An 18,846-nucleotide genomic window follows, 5' to 3' on the forward strand; every position below is an offset into this window, starting at 1 on the left:
AATCCTCAAAAATCGATAGAACTTACGTACACTTGTAAGTAACTTCACAGGAGCACAACTTATAAGCTACGGTGATCCCGTTTAGAATCAGACGGATAGTATCTTGTATGATATATATATATATATATATATATATATATTCCGGTAAATCAATGATCGAAACTTATAAACTTGAAAACACCTCCGTAACATGAAATGCTTTAATATTTGATATAACTATGTCAGTATCAATATATTATTGCTCTTCGTATTTTAACGATCTTGTTCAGAATTCTAAAATAAAATTTAACATTGTGAATGGCCATTTCTGCATAAGTTAATAACTTTTAGGTTATCTGATATCATTGCTATTTCTATTGAGGTTAACGTTTATCTTTTAATAAATAAATATGCAAAACTATTGGTATGAGACGTATAGAATTCGGACTAAACATACTTTTTTTGTGACTAGTTATTACCCGCAAATTTACTCGCGTAACCGAAATATGTTAATTGACGGGACCGGGATAAAAATTATCATTTCAAATATTATGCGTGTACTAAAATTTCATGATAATTTATTAACCGATTAATGACATCAAAGGATTATTAACGAAGAAGTAAATTCCTTTTTACTGTTATAATATTAATAAAAACACGATATTTCTGCCAGTTTATTAAGGTTTAGTCTCGTGTTGCTATTATTATTGTTATTGATTTATTTGTTTCTTACCTCATAACTCCGTCAGTTATAAATCGATTTGGAAAATTATTTTTTTTTATCTGAAAGGATGTGATTTCAGATTGGTCCCATGGAAATTTTATCAAAATCGGCTCAGTAGTTTAGGTTTTAGTTTAAAATAACTGGTTTTGTCACTTTTGAAGTCGGTTAATTTGTGGGTCACACAATATTTAATTATTATTTTAGTGTTAACCTGATTCAAAGAACTATTTTTCTACAGAAGAATAACTGAAGTTATTACTTTTTATTTATTAAAATTATTTTCCAGAAATATTGCAACATAAACATAAAATTGCTATATATACATTTCTGTAATGAATTCATAATGCTACTACAATGATCTTGCATTGAAAATCTTTTTTTTTTTTCAATTTTAGATACATATTGAGCGCAATTTGAACGAGTTAAAAAACAGCCGTAATCTCACGGACAATTAAAAAAAAAGCGTCAATCGAAGCGATAGTCCGAATAAATACCGCTCCAAATATGTTTAAACTAGACGATAGTTATCTAACGAAGCGCCGGGGCCTTTTGTTGGTTGGCGTTGGTCACGATTTGATTGACATTTTGAGCTCATTCTTTATAAACAGATACGTCTTTTTAATAGAAAGGTAATTTTGAATTAAATGGCGCTATGTCCAATTTAAAGATTAATTGGAGCTAAAATTTATGAATATTTATCAGTTCAGGCGTTTCTGGTGTTATTTATAATTTTTTTTTTTATACAACTTAGAATGGCAATCAAGCTGACGGCCCACCTGATGGAAAGTGGTTACCGTCGCCTATAGACATGAGCAGCACCATGAACATTACAGAGTATACTATTTCGCCCATGATATCCCCCCCCCCATGCTTTACCATTCCTGAGAACTCAGGTATTATTCCTCTGTACCCTGTAAATTCACGCAATATCCCACCCTTGAAACCGAAATACAGCCATTCAAACACAACTGCTTCACGGTACGAGTAGAAATACGAATGGGACAGAGATACTCAAGTAAACGACTTTTGTACAAAGTCTCCCTCTGGTTATTATATTTATTATATTTGTTTTGGTTGAACATTATTTCTTTAAACTGACTTCATTGTAAACCTGTTTAGAGAAATGGCTTACTAATATATTCGAATTTTAGGATCTAATACATTATTTACCAATAAAATTATAATAATTTAAACACAAACTGAATTTCTTACGAGGTTAGTCACTGTAGTAACCGTATTAAATAGTATACCTACTTCTAGCATTTTATCGCCCACATAATTGCATTAATATTGCCCATTTAAAGCTTAAAGTTGCACGCAAGATTTCTGTCACTTCCAAAAACCACTACAATGTACAATTAAGGTCAACGAATTATAAATTTATAAATATTTCGCCAAAAATAGTCGATCCATATTTCACTGACGTGAATACGATGCTTTATTTTTTATCATTCAAACCGCAAATAGCGTCTACCATCTCATTGAGGGGATACAATGGAAAATGAGCCCTATTACCTGTATGTTCTTGATTAAAAAAGCTTGTAGTTGACCGATTCAAATTTGCCAGTGCTCAGACCATGACCATAACATTTCATTATGATTGACGGCCAATGAGCGGTGGCTTTGGATCTTGGAATGTTTTAACCATTGATACCATGTTCACTGATGATCCAATTACAATTTTTTTTTTATTATCAGTAATACTCGATTAAAATAAGGCCAAGCAAGTCTTCTGGTTTAGTAGTAGCACAAGATTTAAGGTTGTGGACACAGAAATGTTTTACGAAAAAAAGGCTGTATCTAATGTGACTGATATCTAATATTATGATCTTCATCATTTCAACTACCTATACACAAGTAATAGAATAATATTTATTTTTTATTAATGTATACCTAATGACATTTACAGAAATAAATTCATTTGTATCGATTTCAGAGACAATTTTATAACATTCTCTTATTAAGTGGTTGTCAGGTCAGCATTTTAGTGTTTTATGTAACGTTATAGCAAAATCATCAATAATAAATAAACCAATAAATAGAATAGAAAATATTTATTGCCATAAAAATACAATTATAACAGAAAATACAAAAAAATTACACATATAAGAAAGTGCCTCATTTTAGGCAAAAGGAACTGACTCAGCTGATGCTGTGAGTGTACAAGTGCAATGTGTACAGCTGCACAACGCTGGTTTCTAGCCAGTCCTTCTCTTAACTAAATATCACAAAAATACATACAAATGCCATTGCATGTTACAAGATTAATACTATTTATGAAAATAAACAAGTTTCCGTAAGAAATACACTTGATTGATCACTTAATCGCTTTAATAGGAAAGAAATGTTATATTTTCTTACTATATTTTCATATTTCGCGAAAGTTGTTTCAACCTTTCCCGTTAAACTCTTAAAGCTTACAATTAAGTTCGTAAAGCAGTTGTGTTTGCATGGCTGTGCTTCTGTTTGAAGGGTGGGATATGGCGTGAATTTACAGGGTACAGAGGAATAACATCTGAGTCCTCAGGAATAGCAACGCATGAAAGGTATCATAGGAGAAACAGTGTACTCTGTTATGTCCATGGTACTGCTCACGCCTATAAGCGACGGTTACCACATTCCATCAGGTGGACCCTCAGCTTGTTTGTCATTCTAAGTTGTATTTAAAAAAAAATATTTTTAATTCCCTCGATGCCCTAACTAATTCACGTGGAATATAGGTGTCGTATGCTATAGAACTGTAATACCCACATTCCTCTACAATACTTACATGCAACTTCAATTCCAGTTGATTATACCGTGATTGGACAACATTCCTCGCGCCAACGATTCAATTTTCCACCAACTAATAAACTTTAAAACTGACATACAGCCGTGTGAAATCTCATAATATGATTCCCTCTCAACTTGGAGATACGAGGGGGAGGGGATTGTTAGTAATGCGGACTTGCCGGACTTATGCGGGAAACACCCGGCCAGAAGGACCATTTTGGGCGGTCTGCCATCCTATTGTTAAGCCTCTGCTGTCACCTAACATACAAATCCAAAAGGTTTATTTTTGGTTTGTCAGTTAATTAACTATACTGTTGCAATTGATTGAGCTGCTAAATTCTTCGATTTAGACTTCTGTAGGCTTACTTAAGTGCAAGCCTACAGTTAGGTAATACACTAGAACTTTCCAAGCAGCGTAAGTATCAACGGATGTGACCTCTGGTTTTTGCAAACGTAATTGGATTACGACTACTGCTTTCCATCATCACTGCCACCAGTTTTATATGAATCTTATATTATATTATAATAAAATTGGTACTAGACGATATCTGTACATGGGAGGTATTTGAGAAAAATTAACATCAGGGATCTTATTTAGATCAATGGATGCCAAAACAATAATTTTTAAAAATCTTCTGTCTTTCTTTACGTTTATTCTTGTATAACGCTAAAATCAAGTCTTGAAGGTTATGATGTCGTATCGGTTCGGAAATACTGCTGCTGGAAGTTGATTTCAAAGAGTGGTTGTGCGTGGAAGAAAGTGCCTTGAAAAACGTACGGTGGAAGACCGCCACTCGTCCAGGTGATTGTGATGAAACTTTAGTTTATGGCGGGTTGTACGGTGGTGAAAATCAGCAGCAGGTATCAATCCGAACAATTCCTCAGAACACTATCCATGATAAAATTCGGTAGAAGATGCACAGAGATGCAACATCTCTCCGCATGTTTTTTTTTTTAAATTTGGTTTTTTTTTTAAACGTTTCATAATCATCTAATTCCACCAGTCTGTCTGACCACTTATTTTTATCTGATATGGTAACCGTAGTTACAATTTTTCAAATATAAATTTCTTGTATTGCACGAATAAATTGTTAATTAAATTTACCGTAAGAAATCCTGTGATGTCTTGTTTTCTTTTAATTGTTCCAACCGAAACGATTAATTGTGCTACAGTTTTTTTTTTTTTTTTTTTTTTTTTTCAATATAACATCCTTTGTTCTGAGTGGATCAAGTTAAGCAAACCTCAGAAGTGATTCATGAGATAAAATCGTTCCCTCACACCGAACCTTTGTTCGATTGCGTCATTTCGAAAAAAAGTTGCGGTGCTTAAACTGGAATTTATCGTATTATTATACGAAATGGACTGATTTATTTATAACGTTATATACTGCATTAGCTTTTGCCCGTTAATTCATACGCGTGAGTTTTGGAAGTAGGTAACCATTCTCAAATAGTTTATCAAAATACATACTTAAGATTTAAGTTAAATCTTTAGAAACAACTGTGAAAACTACATCCAGTTTCGTGTAGTAGTTTCTGTATAATGCTGGTACAAATATACATACGGATTGAGAAAACTATTGTTGTGCCTTCTATTATATTTTATTAAAACCTTTCCGGTCAATTTTTCTTAAATATCTCCAATGTACAGACGTCGTTTATTTACAATTGTAATACATTATTTACATCCCTAGTGCTGCAGGCGTCCATAGGTTACAGTAACCGTTTACTATCAGACGTGCTGTATGCTTATTAGCCACCTTTGTGGTATCTAAAAAAAAAGATTAATAGTAACTAAGAACCGTTGTTGGTAAATTCTTCAATATGTATAGTTGCCGTGCTACATTTTGATATTAATTCGTAAGTCTATTACTGTTTATCGTATTCTAACGTATTTGGCGCGATAGTCTATTAATTTGAATGCTATTATTATTCATGATCGAGAAATTTAAAATCGATCCAAGTTTTAGTTCAGCTTTCATTGCATTCTTAACGTTAATACTGGCTAAGTGATTAATCGACGTGCTTTTGTTCGTTACTTAATATATTTTATTGGCTTAGGTATCATTTTACTGGTTTTCAGTAGATTAAAAAAAGGTACTTCTCAATTTGGTCGTATTTCTTTTTTATGTTTATTGCCTCATAACTCAGTCATTTGTAAACTGATTTGAAAAGTTTTTTTATTTATTTATTAAATAAATAAATATTAATAATATATAGTAATATAATAAAAATAATTTCTTTATTAAATAAATAAATAAAAAAAATTACACGTTACAAAAAATGTCCTATATAAAAGGCGGACTTAATACTATATAGTATTCTCTCCCAGTCAACCTTTGGCGAAACAGAAATGCAGGAACATTTCTTAATATTTCTGCATAGACGCAACTTGCACTACGAAATATATAAATCCTATAAATAATAAAAGAGAACAAAAATATGTTATATTAAATTGACTACTTAATATAATTAAACCGACCCAAATTCAAATTCTTAATCCTGTATTTCGAAGGTTACCATAATATAATCCACTATCCTTATAAGTACATAAATAACATATGATTGAAAACAAACCACTGATTTGACTGTCGTAACAAAATATAACTACTAAATGGGCAATAAAAAAATCAACATTCAAGTGCTGACTAAGTAAAGGCCCTGACATCGTGCGTATGACATCATTGTAACAGCCTCGGATCCCAACGCCCACGGTTTAGCAACGTTACAACTAAAACATATTTTATCCTAATTCTAACAGTTTGCTGACCAAAAAAGGTTTAAACTACTTTTTTTATAGTATTAGGAAATGCTGTGATAGTATTGGTAAATCATTAAATATGGTTAGAAACAATTTGGTAATTTGTATTCATACAAATTCACAATTTGTATAATTTAACTTTTAGAAAAAAAACAACTGAGTTTCCGTCTTTCTTAGCTAAATTTACATTCCGAATAGACCATAAAACAAGGACTATTCAATAATACTTGCCGTGTGGTCCCGGCATAGAATAAGCCACTCCTTACTTTCCCGTTGGTGTCGTAAGAGGCGACTAAGGGAGGGCGAGGGATAGGTAGCAGCGTCACTCTTGAAACATCATTAACCCTTAAAAGCCTGATTTTTTAAATCAAATTAAAAAATATATAAGTGTATCCTTTACTGCGTTTACTAATGGGGAAAAATAGTAAAAAAATCAAGACCATATTTTTCTATTAAATATATAAAATTAGAAAAAAACATTTGGTATCTTTTTTGATACTTTAGACATTACGGTAATATTTAAATTTATTTAACAATGAAACAGTGCAAACCCCGGTATCAAATTTGAAACTTTAGGCATTTAAGGGTTAAAGACTAACTGCGGTTTTCTTTTTTTTAATGGGTGAAAATGGTATGGTAACCCCGCCTGTGCTAACGGGATACGCTTGCAGAGCACCAGTGAAGGGTGATAGATGAGAATGAAAACAGGCCAGTTAGCCCATCATGATGAATTCATCAGGAATTAACCATGATAGTTTCCAGGGAGAACCGCGAGGAGGTCGACCTGGTTGGGTATATTGCTAGCAATGGGATTCTCAGTCTCCATTACTAACAATCTCTTTGCATATTATATATGTATAAATATTAAAAATGCATCTCTGCGTAACAAATTACGCAGAAATGCAATTTTAATATTTATTTTGTATAACGTAATTAGATTTTTATTATTCTTATTATTTCAGTATTGTATTATTATAATGTTTGATTTTTTAATTTTGAGTGCATTGGTAAAAACTGTCTCACCAAAAATATGTATATAAATAAATAAATAATATCATAACCCGACATCAAGCAAAAGTAGATACATATTGCGTCGATTAATACTGATATGGTGAACGTTAAACAATTCTTGCTCATAAATTTAAGTTAATTTAACTACGATATTGTTTACTTCTAATACTCCAACAAATTAAGTAAGTATACATATTAATTAATTTTTTTTTTTGATAATTTTATATACAAAATTATATCATCTGAAGCAGTATGTATTATTATACTTAATATATTTTTTATCGTAACAATATTAATACATATATCACAAGCTTAGATTATATAGATCATTGTGCCTCAAAAACGGGTCAACATTTTGTCAGCTAATTGTCAAATTAGTTCTATATACTTACGCACATTATGTGTCTTGACGTATCTATATTTAATTATTTAATAAATGATATGTGTTTTTACGCATTAAAAAGATGCAAAAATTATAAAACAAACTAAATATAAAAGTTATAAAGGAAACACTCATAACTATTTATCACGCAAAATTGTATGAAAATGTTGACCCGCTTTGCTCGAAGCATTTGTATGGAGGCACTCTATCTATATAATCTAAGATCCCAAGCTACTTTTGGCAAAACATGATCGTTTCTTGTAATCTGTAATCTTCGATATAAATAGCCATGTCTTAATGTCTCTCGTTTATAGGATGATCTCACAGTAATAATAGGTTTGCAAGCCATTATCGTTTCAAATTAAGTATCGCGTACCAATAAACCACCTACTAAACGTTGACTTAAAAAAAAAGTAATATTGAAATTTCGCAGTTAGGCGTTTGTTTTACAATTTTTTTTTTTATTCTACTAATATTGGCAAGTAAGATAACGGCCTACCTAATTTTAAATGGTAACAGCCGCTTAAGCATATTCTATTTACTACACATCAGCTATATTATTGCTTAGCTGCAGCTAGGTTATCTGCTGCAGTAAAAAATATTATATCCTATAAAAAAAAATTCTAAATCGGTTCGTAAGTTTAGTTTTTAAATCAAAATAACTAATTTGGCCATAATTTGAAATTAGCTTTTTTTGTGGAGCACAATCTAATACAATTCCACGTTCTAAATTCAAATATTTGAAATCGACAATCTACGAAACATCGCGGCGTCCATCGATGCGTTCATTTCATTTAAAAATAAAATAGTTCACTAATCAATATTAATTTTATCACGATTGAACTAGTTATTACCATTCAGTATCTGCTTATAATGATCAAGGTGTTATTTCTCATCTGTACAAGTAACAACAGCGAAAGTGGCAGAAGAACAAACAAGCTATGACTATGCATGATGTCTTTCATGGCCTGATTCCGTACCTCGGACCGTGACATTAGCTACTACTTTCATTCGGGTGCGTTCGTATATCGTTTCCACGTTTTAATCGACTTCGTTAATGGGTTATGTTTGTTTGAATCATTTAACCACTAAATAACATTTTTACAATAAGAACCGTATATTTTCAACAGACTTTAAAAAGATGGAGATTCTCAATTCGGTTGTATTTTGATTAAGTCCGTCACATCTAAACCGATTTGGAAAATTCTTTGTTTATCTGACAAAATGTACTTACTTTATATTTCCTCAATTCAATAATACACCGCCTACTTATTTCTCGGTTTGCCCAATGATTTGCCGGCCAAATGTACATAGAATTTTACTATGCGTTTAAATACATAAATATACTTACAGATTGGTCCTATAGAAATTTTATCGAAATCTGATCAGCAGTTTAATTTTTAAATTACAATATCTATTTTGTCAGTTTTGTGGGACATAATCTTTGGGGAAAAATCACTGTATTCCTATGCTAATGTTTGATATGGCTCGGCTAATTTGAATGAATTTTGTGAATTTATAATTGAAATATAAGATAATTTTCGATCTGATAAACCAGTGATGACTCTATCAAATGCTTTGAGCTAGACTAAAAGCCTAAAATTATGGTTAGTAGTTTCTTAAATATTATTTAAAATTCCTGTGAGAATTTTGGGAAATTTGTGCTTTATTTTTGTGATAACTGATTTTTAGCGGCTACTCTAGTTCATGTGACTATTTTGGGAATATAACATTGTCTGGTTCTCGAGCTAGCATCCTCTGTTCAATGAAAAACCACTCAGACACGAAACAATCTAGAAAAAAATCATTTCCTAAATTATTCTGACCGGAAATGGTACCCGGGACCTGATTACGTAAAGAAATGTGCCTACCGCTATGTCACTGAGGTCCGAAATCTTTTTTATTGATCATTGTAAATTTAAAATAATGTAAACACACACTATATGCCTAAATGGGTACTTTTTGCATTTCTGTATTTACTGATCAACGGTATGTCATACTGTAGGTAATTCTGTCACGTACACCGAAAGAATGCTTTTGTGTTTTACATAATAGACAAAACCCATCTTGTTTTCATTGTTTGTACTATTTGATCTATTTTTTGCGCGGTGAATGAAGTTTCGTGTTATACTTACAACTATTTGTTATTCTGTAATCTAACACGCAGTTGCGAAAATGGTAGTTTTTCCTTTAACGTTTGTTGTGTTAAGTAAATTTATTTTAACATAATATTGATTTGATATTGTAACTGTAAATTACAGTAGTCTAATCACATTCAATTTGATTTTTTGATCTAACGTAGCTTTCACTAATAAAGAATGAAGACAAATAATTTAAGATATGGTTAAAAAGCTACTTTAATTTTGGCATAATTAAGATATATACGCATTAATGATTGCAGAAAAATATCCATGGGTCAGAATTAGCGAATCTCACGCAGAACCTCCACTTTATTGAATTCCCTTAAATGTCATTCGACTAAGAACCTTCTGTTTTAATTATCATTATCATTTCCGCCATTATCCGTCTACTGCTTGACGTAGCCCTCGTCCTGTTTTTAATGCTGGTTAAAAATGGATAAGGCTTTTATAACATAAAAAATTAAACAACACCATTTTTTCTTCGTTCAACCTTCTACTTCTATCCATTAGATTTTTGTAGACACTATTTAGACTCGCAGTAAGACTTACAAGAATTCTTAACAGCTACCAACTGATTTCAGTTCAGGCGTTCTAACAATGAAAAGCTTGGTCTGAGCCGAGCGAATCGATTTGATTGACATTTTCGGTGTTTTTCGGTCGTCAACCCGAACTGTTACCAATTTTGTTTTCATATTGTACCATTTTGTTGCAAGTAACTGTCCACTCCAACTAACGGCTATGTGACTAGATTAGTCTTTTTATTCTATTGTTACTAACGTTTTTGTCTTAAAGCCTTAGATTTACCTAATTTAAATCACCGTTTTTATTAAAGGCACACAATGATCTGTTTACTGCGCTTTGTATTTACATATACTTACTTTCTTTCTGAATTTGTTTCCCATTCTCAAGATTGTAACTACGTTTGCTTTTTTTGTAATTTTATAGTTTTTTCTTTTATTTTGTTTCCGATAGATAATTAAAATTATCATCTTCGGAACTTTCACCGTCTAAACCACCCATGCCTTCCAATGTTACCTCTTGGACTTTTATTTATTCGCTACTTATGACTTTTCTACTTTATTTAAATCTATCACTATAAACTTTTCAAATACTTTATACCTTCTTAGATACTAGTTTATATTAATATTATTGGTAAAATAACAGAGCGTTAAAATATTACTGGTGAATCTACAATCAAAAACTACTGTCTATTTCAAAGTGACATTATTAGCCATAAGCCAATCGACCTGAAGGTCAACTAATAATCCAGAAACCTCAACTTGTTTGTTTTGCGTTCAGTGTAACTAATATGACGCGGAATAATTGGTTACCTTTAGCTTTAATCGTGATCCGAGTATCAATTTCTGAATCGTTTGTTTGATTTGTCTTCAATTTATGATTTATCATTTTTTGTAAATAACTTGACATTCTGGAATAATGATTATTACTAAAAAAATTATCTTAATCTCCCTTTTGTGCTACCAAATATATTTGTAATTAGCTGCTACACACAAAGTTATTTACTTCTTTCTTTATTGCTCATGAAAAATTTTAAACCATTATGATAAATTGAGTCATAATTACAAAGTTATTGCGATGCTTAGAAATAAGTACCTTTACTTCTTTATATGTCTTATCATAGTTATTACAACTAATCCGAATATAATTTTGATCAGTGACGTAGAAATCATCATGATTGATGTGACTATCACCTGATTTGAGTTTGATTACTGTTTACTAGGCACTGTTAACTGTGATTTATTAGGCATTAATTTGCTTTATCACACGTTTTTCTGTAGTATTTTCATCTTGATACTTTTTATGCAACTCAGAAAGCTAAACAAGCTAACATTTTACCTGTGTTAGTGGTAGCATCCTTATACATTGCCATTTCTAAGGGCTAAGTTGCTATATCTTTGATACTTGTGATGTCACTGCATTATCCCAAACTTCAAACTAAAACATATCATGCAAGCATAACTATGCGATGCTCGAATTTTTGTCCCAAAACATTGGGCTAAGATACTCATTGAGAGTTTTTTTTTACAAAATCTTCCTCTGGTTACCTATGCTTAGGTACAGATGGTTGCATTGTAATATCTTGTATTATTTTAAATTCATTAATTAGATTCATTGTTTTTCTACACATTTTTTCTTATTAGAGTCTACTCTTTTATTTATTCTTTTTTTATGTAATACTTAATTAATATTTTTCTTTATAGTACTAATATAGGAGACAATATTTATGCTAACCCATATATTACTAAGTACTCATTTCCTCATAGTTTCAGACTATTAGTATTTCTGGATGTCAGCCAGACAGCAATGCGTTGACCTGCACATTTATTTATAACATTAAAACAGGTTGTCTTATAAAGAACAGTATACTACTAAGTGTATTACTTAAAATTAAAAGTAGGTTATATTTGTTTAATCGAAATATACTGGTACATATGTCATTTCTGAATCTAAAAACATCTTACGTTATTACAGTTATGACTGGGATACAATACAAGTTATAATACAACCTTGCTGTTCACTTAAAATTATACACCTAGCATTTTTTTTTATTGTAGATAGATAAATAGGTAGATATATAATTTATTTGAATTATTACATGAAACAAATAAGAATAGAGATGCTCAATAAAAAGAGATAAATTAATGCATATACAAAAAGAAAAGAAGCAAAATATATGAAACAAGTAATAATGTTTTCTTTGATGCGTGCGCCGTAGTAACATAAAATGGTTATAACACAGTTTATTGTTTTGCCCTCAAAAGAGCAAAACATTGATATTCTGTTGTAGCCAAATGTATTATTAGTGTAAATTATATTGTCAATCTCTTAATTTTTTTTTGTTTTGGAAAAAGAAAATAGCAACTTAATTTGTGATACAATTACAAGTAAACTTTATTAATTGCAAACAATCCATTGGGAAATGGAGTAGATATCGCGTAACATACAAATAATACAAACTAACTAAAGAAGGAGGGGTCTTTTAATGTTGATTAAAACGTACTGAATCATCGTATCACATAATTTCACTTGACGCCTCTTACAACTCTATTCCCATTGTTTTTATTGCTACCTGTAACACTTTTTACACATTTAATAACTAACTGCAGTCTACAATTTCATACCTCCTAAATCTTTGGAACTTAAACTTTATTTATTACGACGTCTACACCGCCATCTCGGATAGCATCTGTAACATGTTATTACCTATTGTTAGTGATAACTTAATTGGATTTTTTCACAGCGGCGGCAGATTCGATACTATCGGAGTAATAGAGAAATAAGTCATGACGGTTCATTATAACATAATAATACTTAACATGTTTCTGAGACATGTTTCTTTATTACTCATTAGCTCTTTATGAAGCATATTTGGCAATATGGGCTTTCATTGTATTTTTATATTAGATTTCGAAACAAAAAGTTTGAAAGAAGTATTAGGAAATGTCTTTTGGACATAAATGTTATCAGCGGATTTTTACCCTTCTGGATCACCAACAAACATTTGAAACTTTTACAAATGCGTTTGTGGCGTGTGTCCATAGACTATAGGCATAACCGAGTTGGTAATATTAAAAACGTTGAACAAAGACCTGAACCTAAGTAAATATGAAATCTGTACTTAAACCTTATATAATACTTTAAAAGGGCGTAACAGTTCATTTGATTGATTATAATAATTTGTAAGCGTTTCTATGCATAACATCAATTTTAAAATATGTTGCTTTTGCATTCTGTTTGAAGTCACCAGTTATAAAACTTTATTTTTTTATTGTATAACTTAAAATGGCAAACAAGCTGGCGGACCACTAATGGAAAGTGATAAATGTCATCTTCAGACACTAGTCCTGTTACTATTTGATCTCGCCTTAATTTCTTTTATCTTCCTGATAAAGAAAGAAAGGATCGAGGATAAAGGAGAGAGACTTTAAGAGTGAGTAAAGGAAGTTGGTAGAAAAAGAGTTAAGGATTTATAGAGCAAAAATATTTCAACCTATTTAGATGGAGTAAATTTTTCTCTAAATATAATCTTTTATTGTTTGCAGATATCAGACATAGTGGTGGGACAGGAACCGAACGTCACCGCTCGGGAGGCATTACTGAGCTGGGCTCGGCGGTCTACTGCCAAATACCCAGGTGTGAGGGTGACCGACTTCACATCGTCATGGCGCGACGGGCTGGCATTCAATGCGCTTATACACAGGAACCGTCCTGACCTGATAGACTGGCGTAATATCAGGTAAGAATATACGTCTATTTAAATTACTATTTTGTATTATTAGCTTTAATAGGCAAATATTTGATACATTGAGTTACGTTATTGTAATTTGCGTATAATTCTCTATTTTTTTTTTAATAATAATATAGTCTATGTTACTCGCTGAGCATGTAGCTTTCAAAGCTTAAAAGAATTTTTAAAATCGGTTGAGTAGCTTTTGAGTTTATCCACTGGAAATAAAGAAACATGCAAAAAATCAAAACTTTTCTCTTTATTACAATTAGTACAAGTATAATTGATTTTATTGGAGTTGTGAAAATCCTTGCTGATAATGTAAATCTTGTTTTATTGTTAGCAATATATCCTGTTATGTCCTATACTGCACTTAATGTACCTATTTTCCTGTATTTCTTTACCCATCATATCTTCACTATAACGTATGCTTTCATCGCCTTAAAAAGATAATAAAGAATAGACAACTTCCAACAGCACTATTTCCGAACCGATACGAAATTGTAACATTCAAGAAAAGAACACATTCCTTTTTAAAAGGCTGGTAGTACGGCTGCAGTTCCTGTCATGTGGCGTTTTAACATGTTCGTAAAACACTTTGTCTGAATGTTCCCAAATTCAGAATACGAGAAGATTCAGATTTTGATCTGTGTTATGGGAAACTTGGCAACGAACATTTGAATTTTATTTGCTTTATACCTAAAAATTGGTGCTCTAATATCTAATTTATTGTTTTAGGTCAAGACAAGTGCGTGAGCGCTTGGAGACAGCATTCCACGTGGTCGAAAAAGAATATGGCGTCACCAGGCTGTTGGACCCCGAAGGTAAGCCACTTCTATACAATCGTCACGGCAGGTACTATAGGAGTATTATTTCAAATTCGTAATGTGGTTCCAGCATATAAGAAGCCTTCCTTTCACGTGAACTTAATAGTCAAGGGATGAGCAGAAGCGTTCTTCTTAAAACATCTCCAAAGCCTAACTGCGGTTGCTAACCGGCCTGTTAAACGTGGCGACTACTGGCAAACCCCTCAAATACAGAGGGAAGCCTATATTCAACAGTGCACAATTAACAGCTAATATGGATTGTTTTAAATATAAATCTTTAAAAAACAGTGGCATTTAATTCTTTTGCAGTGTATGTTGTAAGTCGATACCGTCTGAATCTATTTTGTTATTCTTTTCGATAGAATACACTCCCGTGTTGGTCCTGCATTCATCATTATTGTTCATTCATGTCATAATAGACATAGTTGTTTTTTTGCGTAGCTAAATTATAAAGTTAATCAAATATACACGAATCAAGCCACGGAAACGTTTCATGTGAGAGCGGCCACTAGTGTCAAAATTTTTTAAGCCAACTTCATTATGTATGATAAACATGTTTATGCAACATATCTAATGTGTTGACAGTCTTATACGCTTTTAAGCTCTCTGAAAATGTATTCACAATTACTATCTAATAGATGTATTGAGTTATTGACATTGTTTTTTCGAACGAAGTCATAGATTAATGACTATAATCAGAGGTGTAATTATTAACATCGTATCTGTCAATTATGTCAGTGCTGTCAAGACTTCATCTTTGACATTGAATGGTGTGATCAGTCGTGAGAAATAAAAGCATTCACCATGAATATTGTATAGCGTTCAGGTTATTTTGAGCTCATTATATTACTAGTTTTTACCCGCAACTTTGTCTACGTGATCAGGATATATTGACTGAACCGGATATGTCCTGACTAGTAGGCTATGTCCTTCATCATACCAAATATTACATGTATCGTGATTGAATCTTTACTGGACAACTTTGTTTCGATAGAACGTTTTTTGAAAGAAAACTGCTATTTTTTTAAGAATTTAAAAAGTAGTTTGTAATATTAGAAATTGTTATTATTAGAAGAATCCAGTAATTGGAAGTTACCTATAATCAACTAAAAGAAAAAAGAAATAATTATCTATGCAATGTTCCCGGGAACATTATGTCTTAACAGACCATCGATAATAGAAAAATTACTATCAAATAATTATTACTCAACAGGACCTGCTGTGAGCAGGTTCATACATTTTACGAGCCATTGTTAACGCTTCGTTTGGCACCGGCCGCTTAGGGAGTGACGTCACTACGATTATAATAAGTACTGTATGGACTATTGTTATTTGATCGAGATGTGTGTACGAATATTCTAAAAAGATCATCATCATCATCACCATTACGGTCATCTGCTTTCCAACTGTTAATTATTCACTGGTGAACATTGGTGTCTATCATAAACAGCTATAAGTAGATAATTTTTAGAAGCAGACTTTAAGCACGAGTCGTTTGCTTAAGTATCTCTGTCCACCTCATGGTTCTGTTATCGAGCAGCTATGCTTTCGTAACTGTGTATCGATTTGAAAGGTGTGAAAGGTAAATATGGTAGTTAGAATACAGTGTACGACTGCATTACATCTAAGTCCTCAAGGATGACAACGCATGAGGGCTAGCATGGGCATCATAATCATCTTCCTTTAAAATGCGTACAGACAAGGACTGGTACTCTCTCCCTTTTTATGTTATTCATCGAAATATAATCTGCACCAATTTAAGGCAAATGTGAATAAGCTATTCGTGGGCCCGCGAGCCCATCTTAGATCATATCATCGCTTTTCATCATGTGAGATCGTGGATCAATCGCGGAATCCTTTAATAGTAAAAAAATCACAATGTTTATAAGCGACCGCTGAATATAAATAAACATTTGATGACGATATGCCAATACCTGTTATATTAGTCTGTATGTATTTATTTAAAAAAAAAAAACCTGTGAATTGTTTATTTCTCATAGTACAAACTCTACGCAGTTTGGGCCTAGATTCTTTTCTCAATTTTGTATTGCTTTTAGCCACGACATATACTAGTGTTAATAATATCAGTGTTTTGCTATTTTGAGGACAAAACAATAAATTAAACTGTGACCATTTTTTTGTTGCTATGGCACTTGCGCGAAAGGAAAATTATTTTACTTTTTTATGTATTTTCCTTTTTGTGTATATATTCTTTTATCTCTTTTTTGTGTATATGTATGTTGTTATTTCTGTGCTGTAAGTAATTCAAATAAATTATATATCTTTCTATCTATATATCTAGATGGGAAATATATCCAGTAGTATTTATTAATTTACTCTGTTATAATTCTAGAAACCACAAAAATTATATTTAATATTCTTAAAAGCGTTGAACCGTACTGGCGACTAAATCTTGCTACATGTTTAAAATGTCTGCTAAAAAAATTAAACACGGTAGTGTGCCTAGCGTGGATAATAACAGTTTTGATAAAGCAACCTCTACACTTTCCGTTTGAAATGAAATAACATATCACATCTTTAACGTAAATGATAGGGTATAAGAAGGGTTGATTAGGTAGAAAACAAAATATTTTATATATTTAATTCTGGCTAAACTCTGTACATTTTGGCTCCCAGAAAAAGAAAAAAGAAGTCGCGATAGACCTCGCAATGTAGAGACGTTTTCGACCGATCCGTACCATATACCACCATCATTCTTTATGGTCAATCTCGATCAGACCATAGCGACTAGTACAGCTTGACCAATGATCGTGCGTGATTGAAACAGTTGAGGGAGACATTTGCTCAACAAGACATCATAGGCTATAATTGATTGATTTCTGACTGTTACATATTATAACAATATTGGCTCATATTTACCTTAGGCACTAGCATACTTTTCTACTATTATAACTGTAAAAGGTAATTTGTTTGCTTCTTCTTGACCTCTCAACTCAACAATCGTCGTGAAAGGCATACACTTAGTATTTAGTATGGAGAAAGACATAGGTCAGTATTTATCTCATTTAAATAGACGTCGCGAGCACAGCTATTATTAAATAATAATAATTCAGTCCAACAGTGACGATATTGTCGACGGTAGTCTGGAATAGTAGCACCAATACACCACTTCTTTTGGCGGTTTTCTCTCCATGAAAGTGGGCATCTTGTTAATTGAATTTGTTTGTAAGAACTTAAGTTTCGGGACACAGCTTTACCGTAACAATCCATCTAAAAGCAAAAACAAGTAAATTTTCCTTTGCAAAAAACTGTTTTTGCTCCGCAAACATGTGTGTCTTCTTCATCATCATTTGCTACCTTTATCCCAATTACGAAGATTTATTTGGGTTCGGCGTAATATGTTTTTCTGTTACATTCTCTATTCGCAGTCAGTTCAGCATTTAATTCATTTTTTGCCATATCATCTTTCACACATTCTATGTCTTTTAGGTCTTCCTCTGTACTTATAGCTATCCATATTCATTATCAATATTTTTCTTAATACGTACTCCACATTCCTGCCCATCACCTATCTAAACCAGGACAGATGGTTACTTTTTTATCACTGACGCTTCATTCATATTTCTTTTGATATACTCGTATAAATATGGCACCTTCTATCATCACAAAATTAATCGATCGTAAATCTTTTCAATCGATTTCCAAATTTATTCATAATTGGCGATGTTATTACGTAACATAGCTATGTTACGCAGTTACTAATAGTTTGTATTAGGATTGTTTTAATAATTTATTGCTACAAAAAATATCATCATCATCATATCAGCTGTTTATTGTCCTAAACATAGGCCTTCTCGTAAGGTTAATTTTGCCAGTAGTTCCACGCTTGACAGGCTTTGATGATGTTTTAAGAAGTATGCTGCTGCCCATCCTCTGACTATTAAGTTCCCTTAGTCGCCTACTACACTCACGTGAAAAGAAAGAAAGGGGTGGCCTATTCTATGCCGGAATCATACGGCACCAAAAAATATAGACAAGT

The 18,846-nt window shown here is 32.1% G+C and overlaps 1 protein-coding gene across 18 annotated transcripts in view; it reads left to right on the forward strand.

Annotated features, from left to right (window-relative positions):
- The window catches only part of LOC113511282 (dystonin), a 372,284-nt gene that overhangs the window by 230,502 nt on the left and 122,936 nt on the right, over window positions 1–18,846 (forward strand). For all 18 annotated transcript variants that reach the window (XM_052903181.1, XM_052903184.1, XM_052903175.1 and 15 more), the window contains 2 exons: window positions 13,835–14,028; window positions 14,758–14,843. In XM_052903181.1, the coding sequence (XP_052759141.1) occupies window positions 13,835–14,028; window positions 14,758–14,843 (280 nt within the window). The remainder of the gene's footprint in view (window positions 1–13,834; window positions 14,029–14,757; window positions 14,844–18,846) is intronic.

This window comes from Galleria mellonella, unplaced genomic scaffold (assembly GCF_026898425.1).
Source record: "Galleria mellonella isolate WM207_F2 unplaced genomic scaffold, CSIRO_AGI_GalMel_v1 utg133, whole genome shotgun sequence".
NCBI lineage: Eukaryota > Metazoa > Arthropoda > Insecta > Lepidoptera > Pyralidae > Galleria > Galleria mellonella.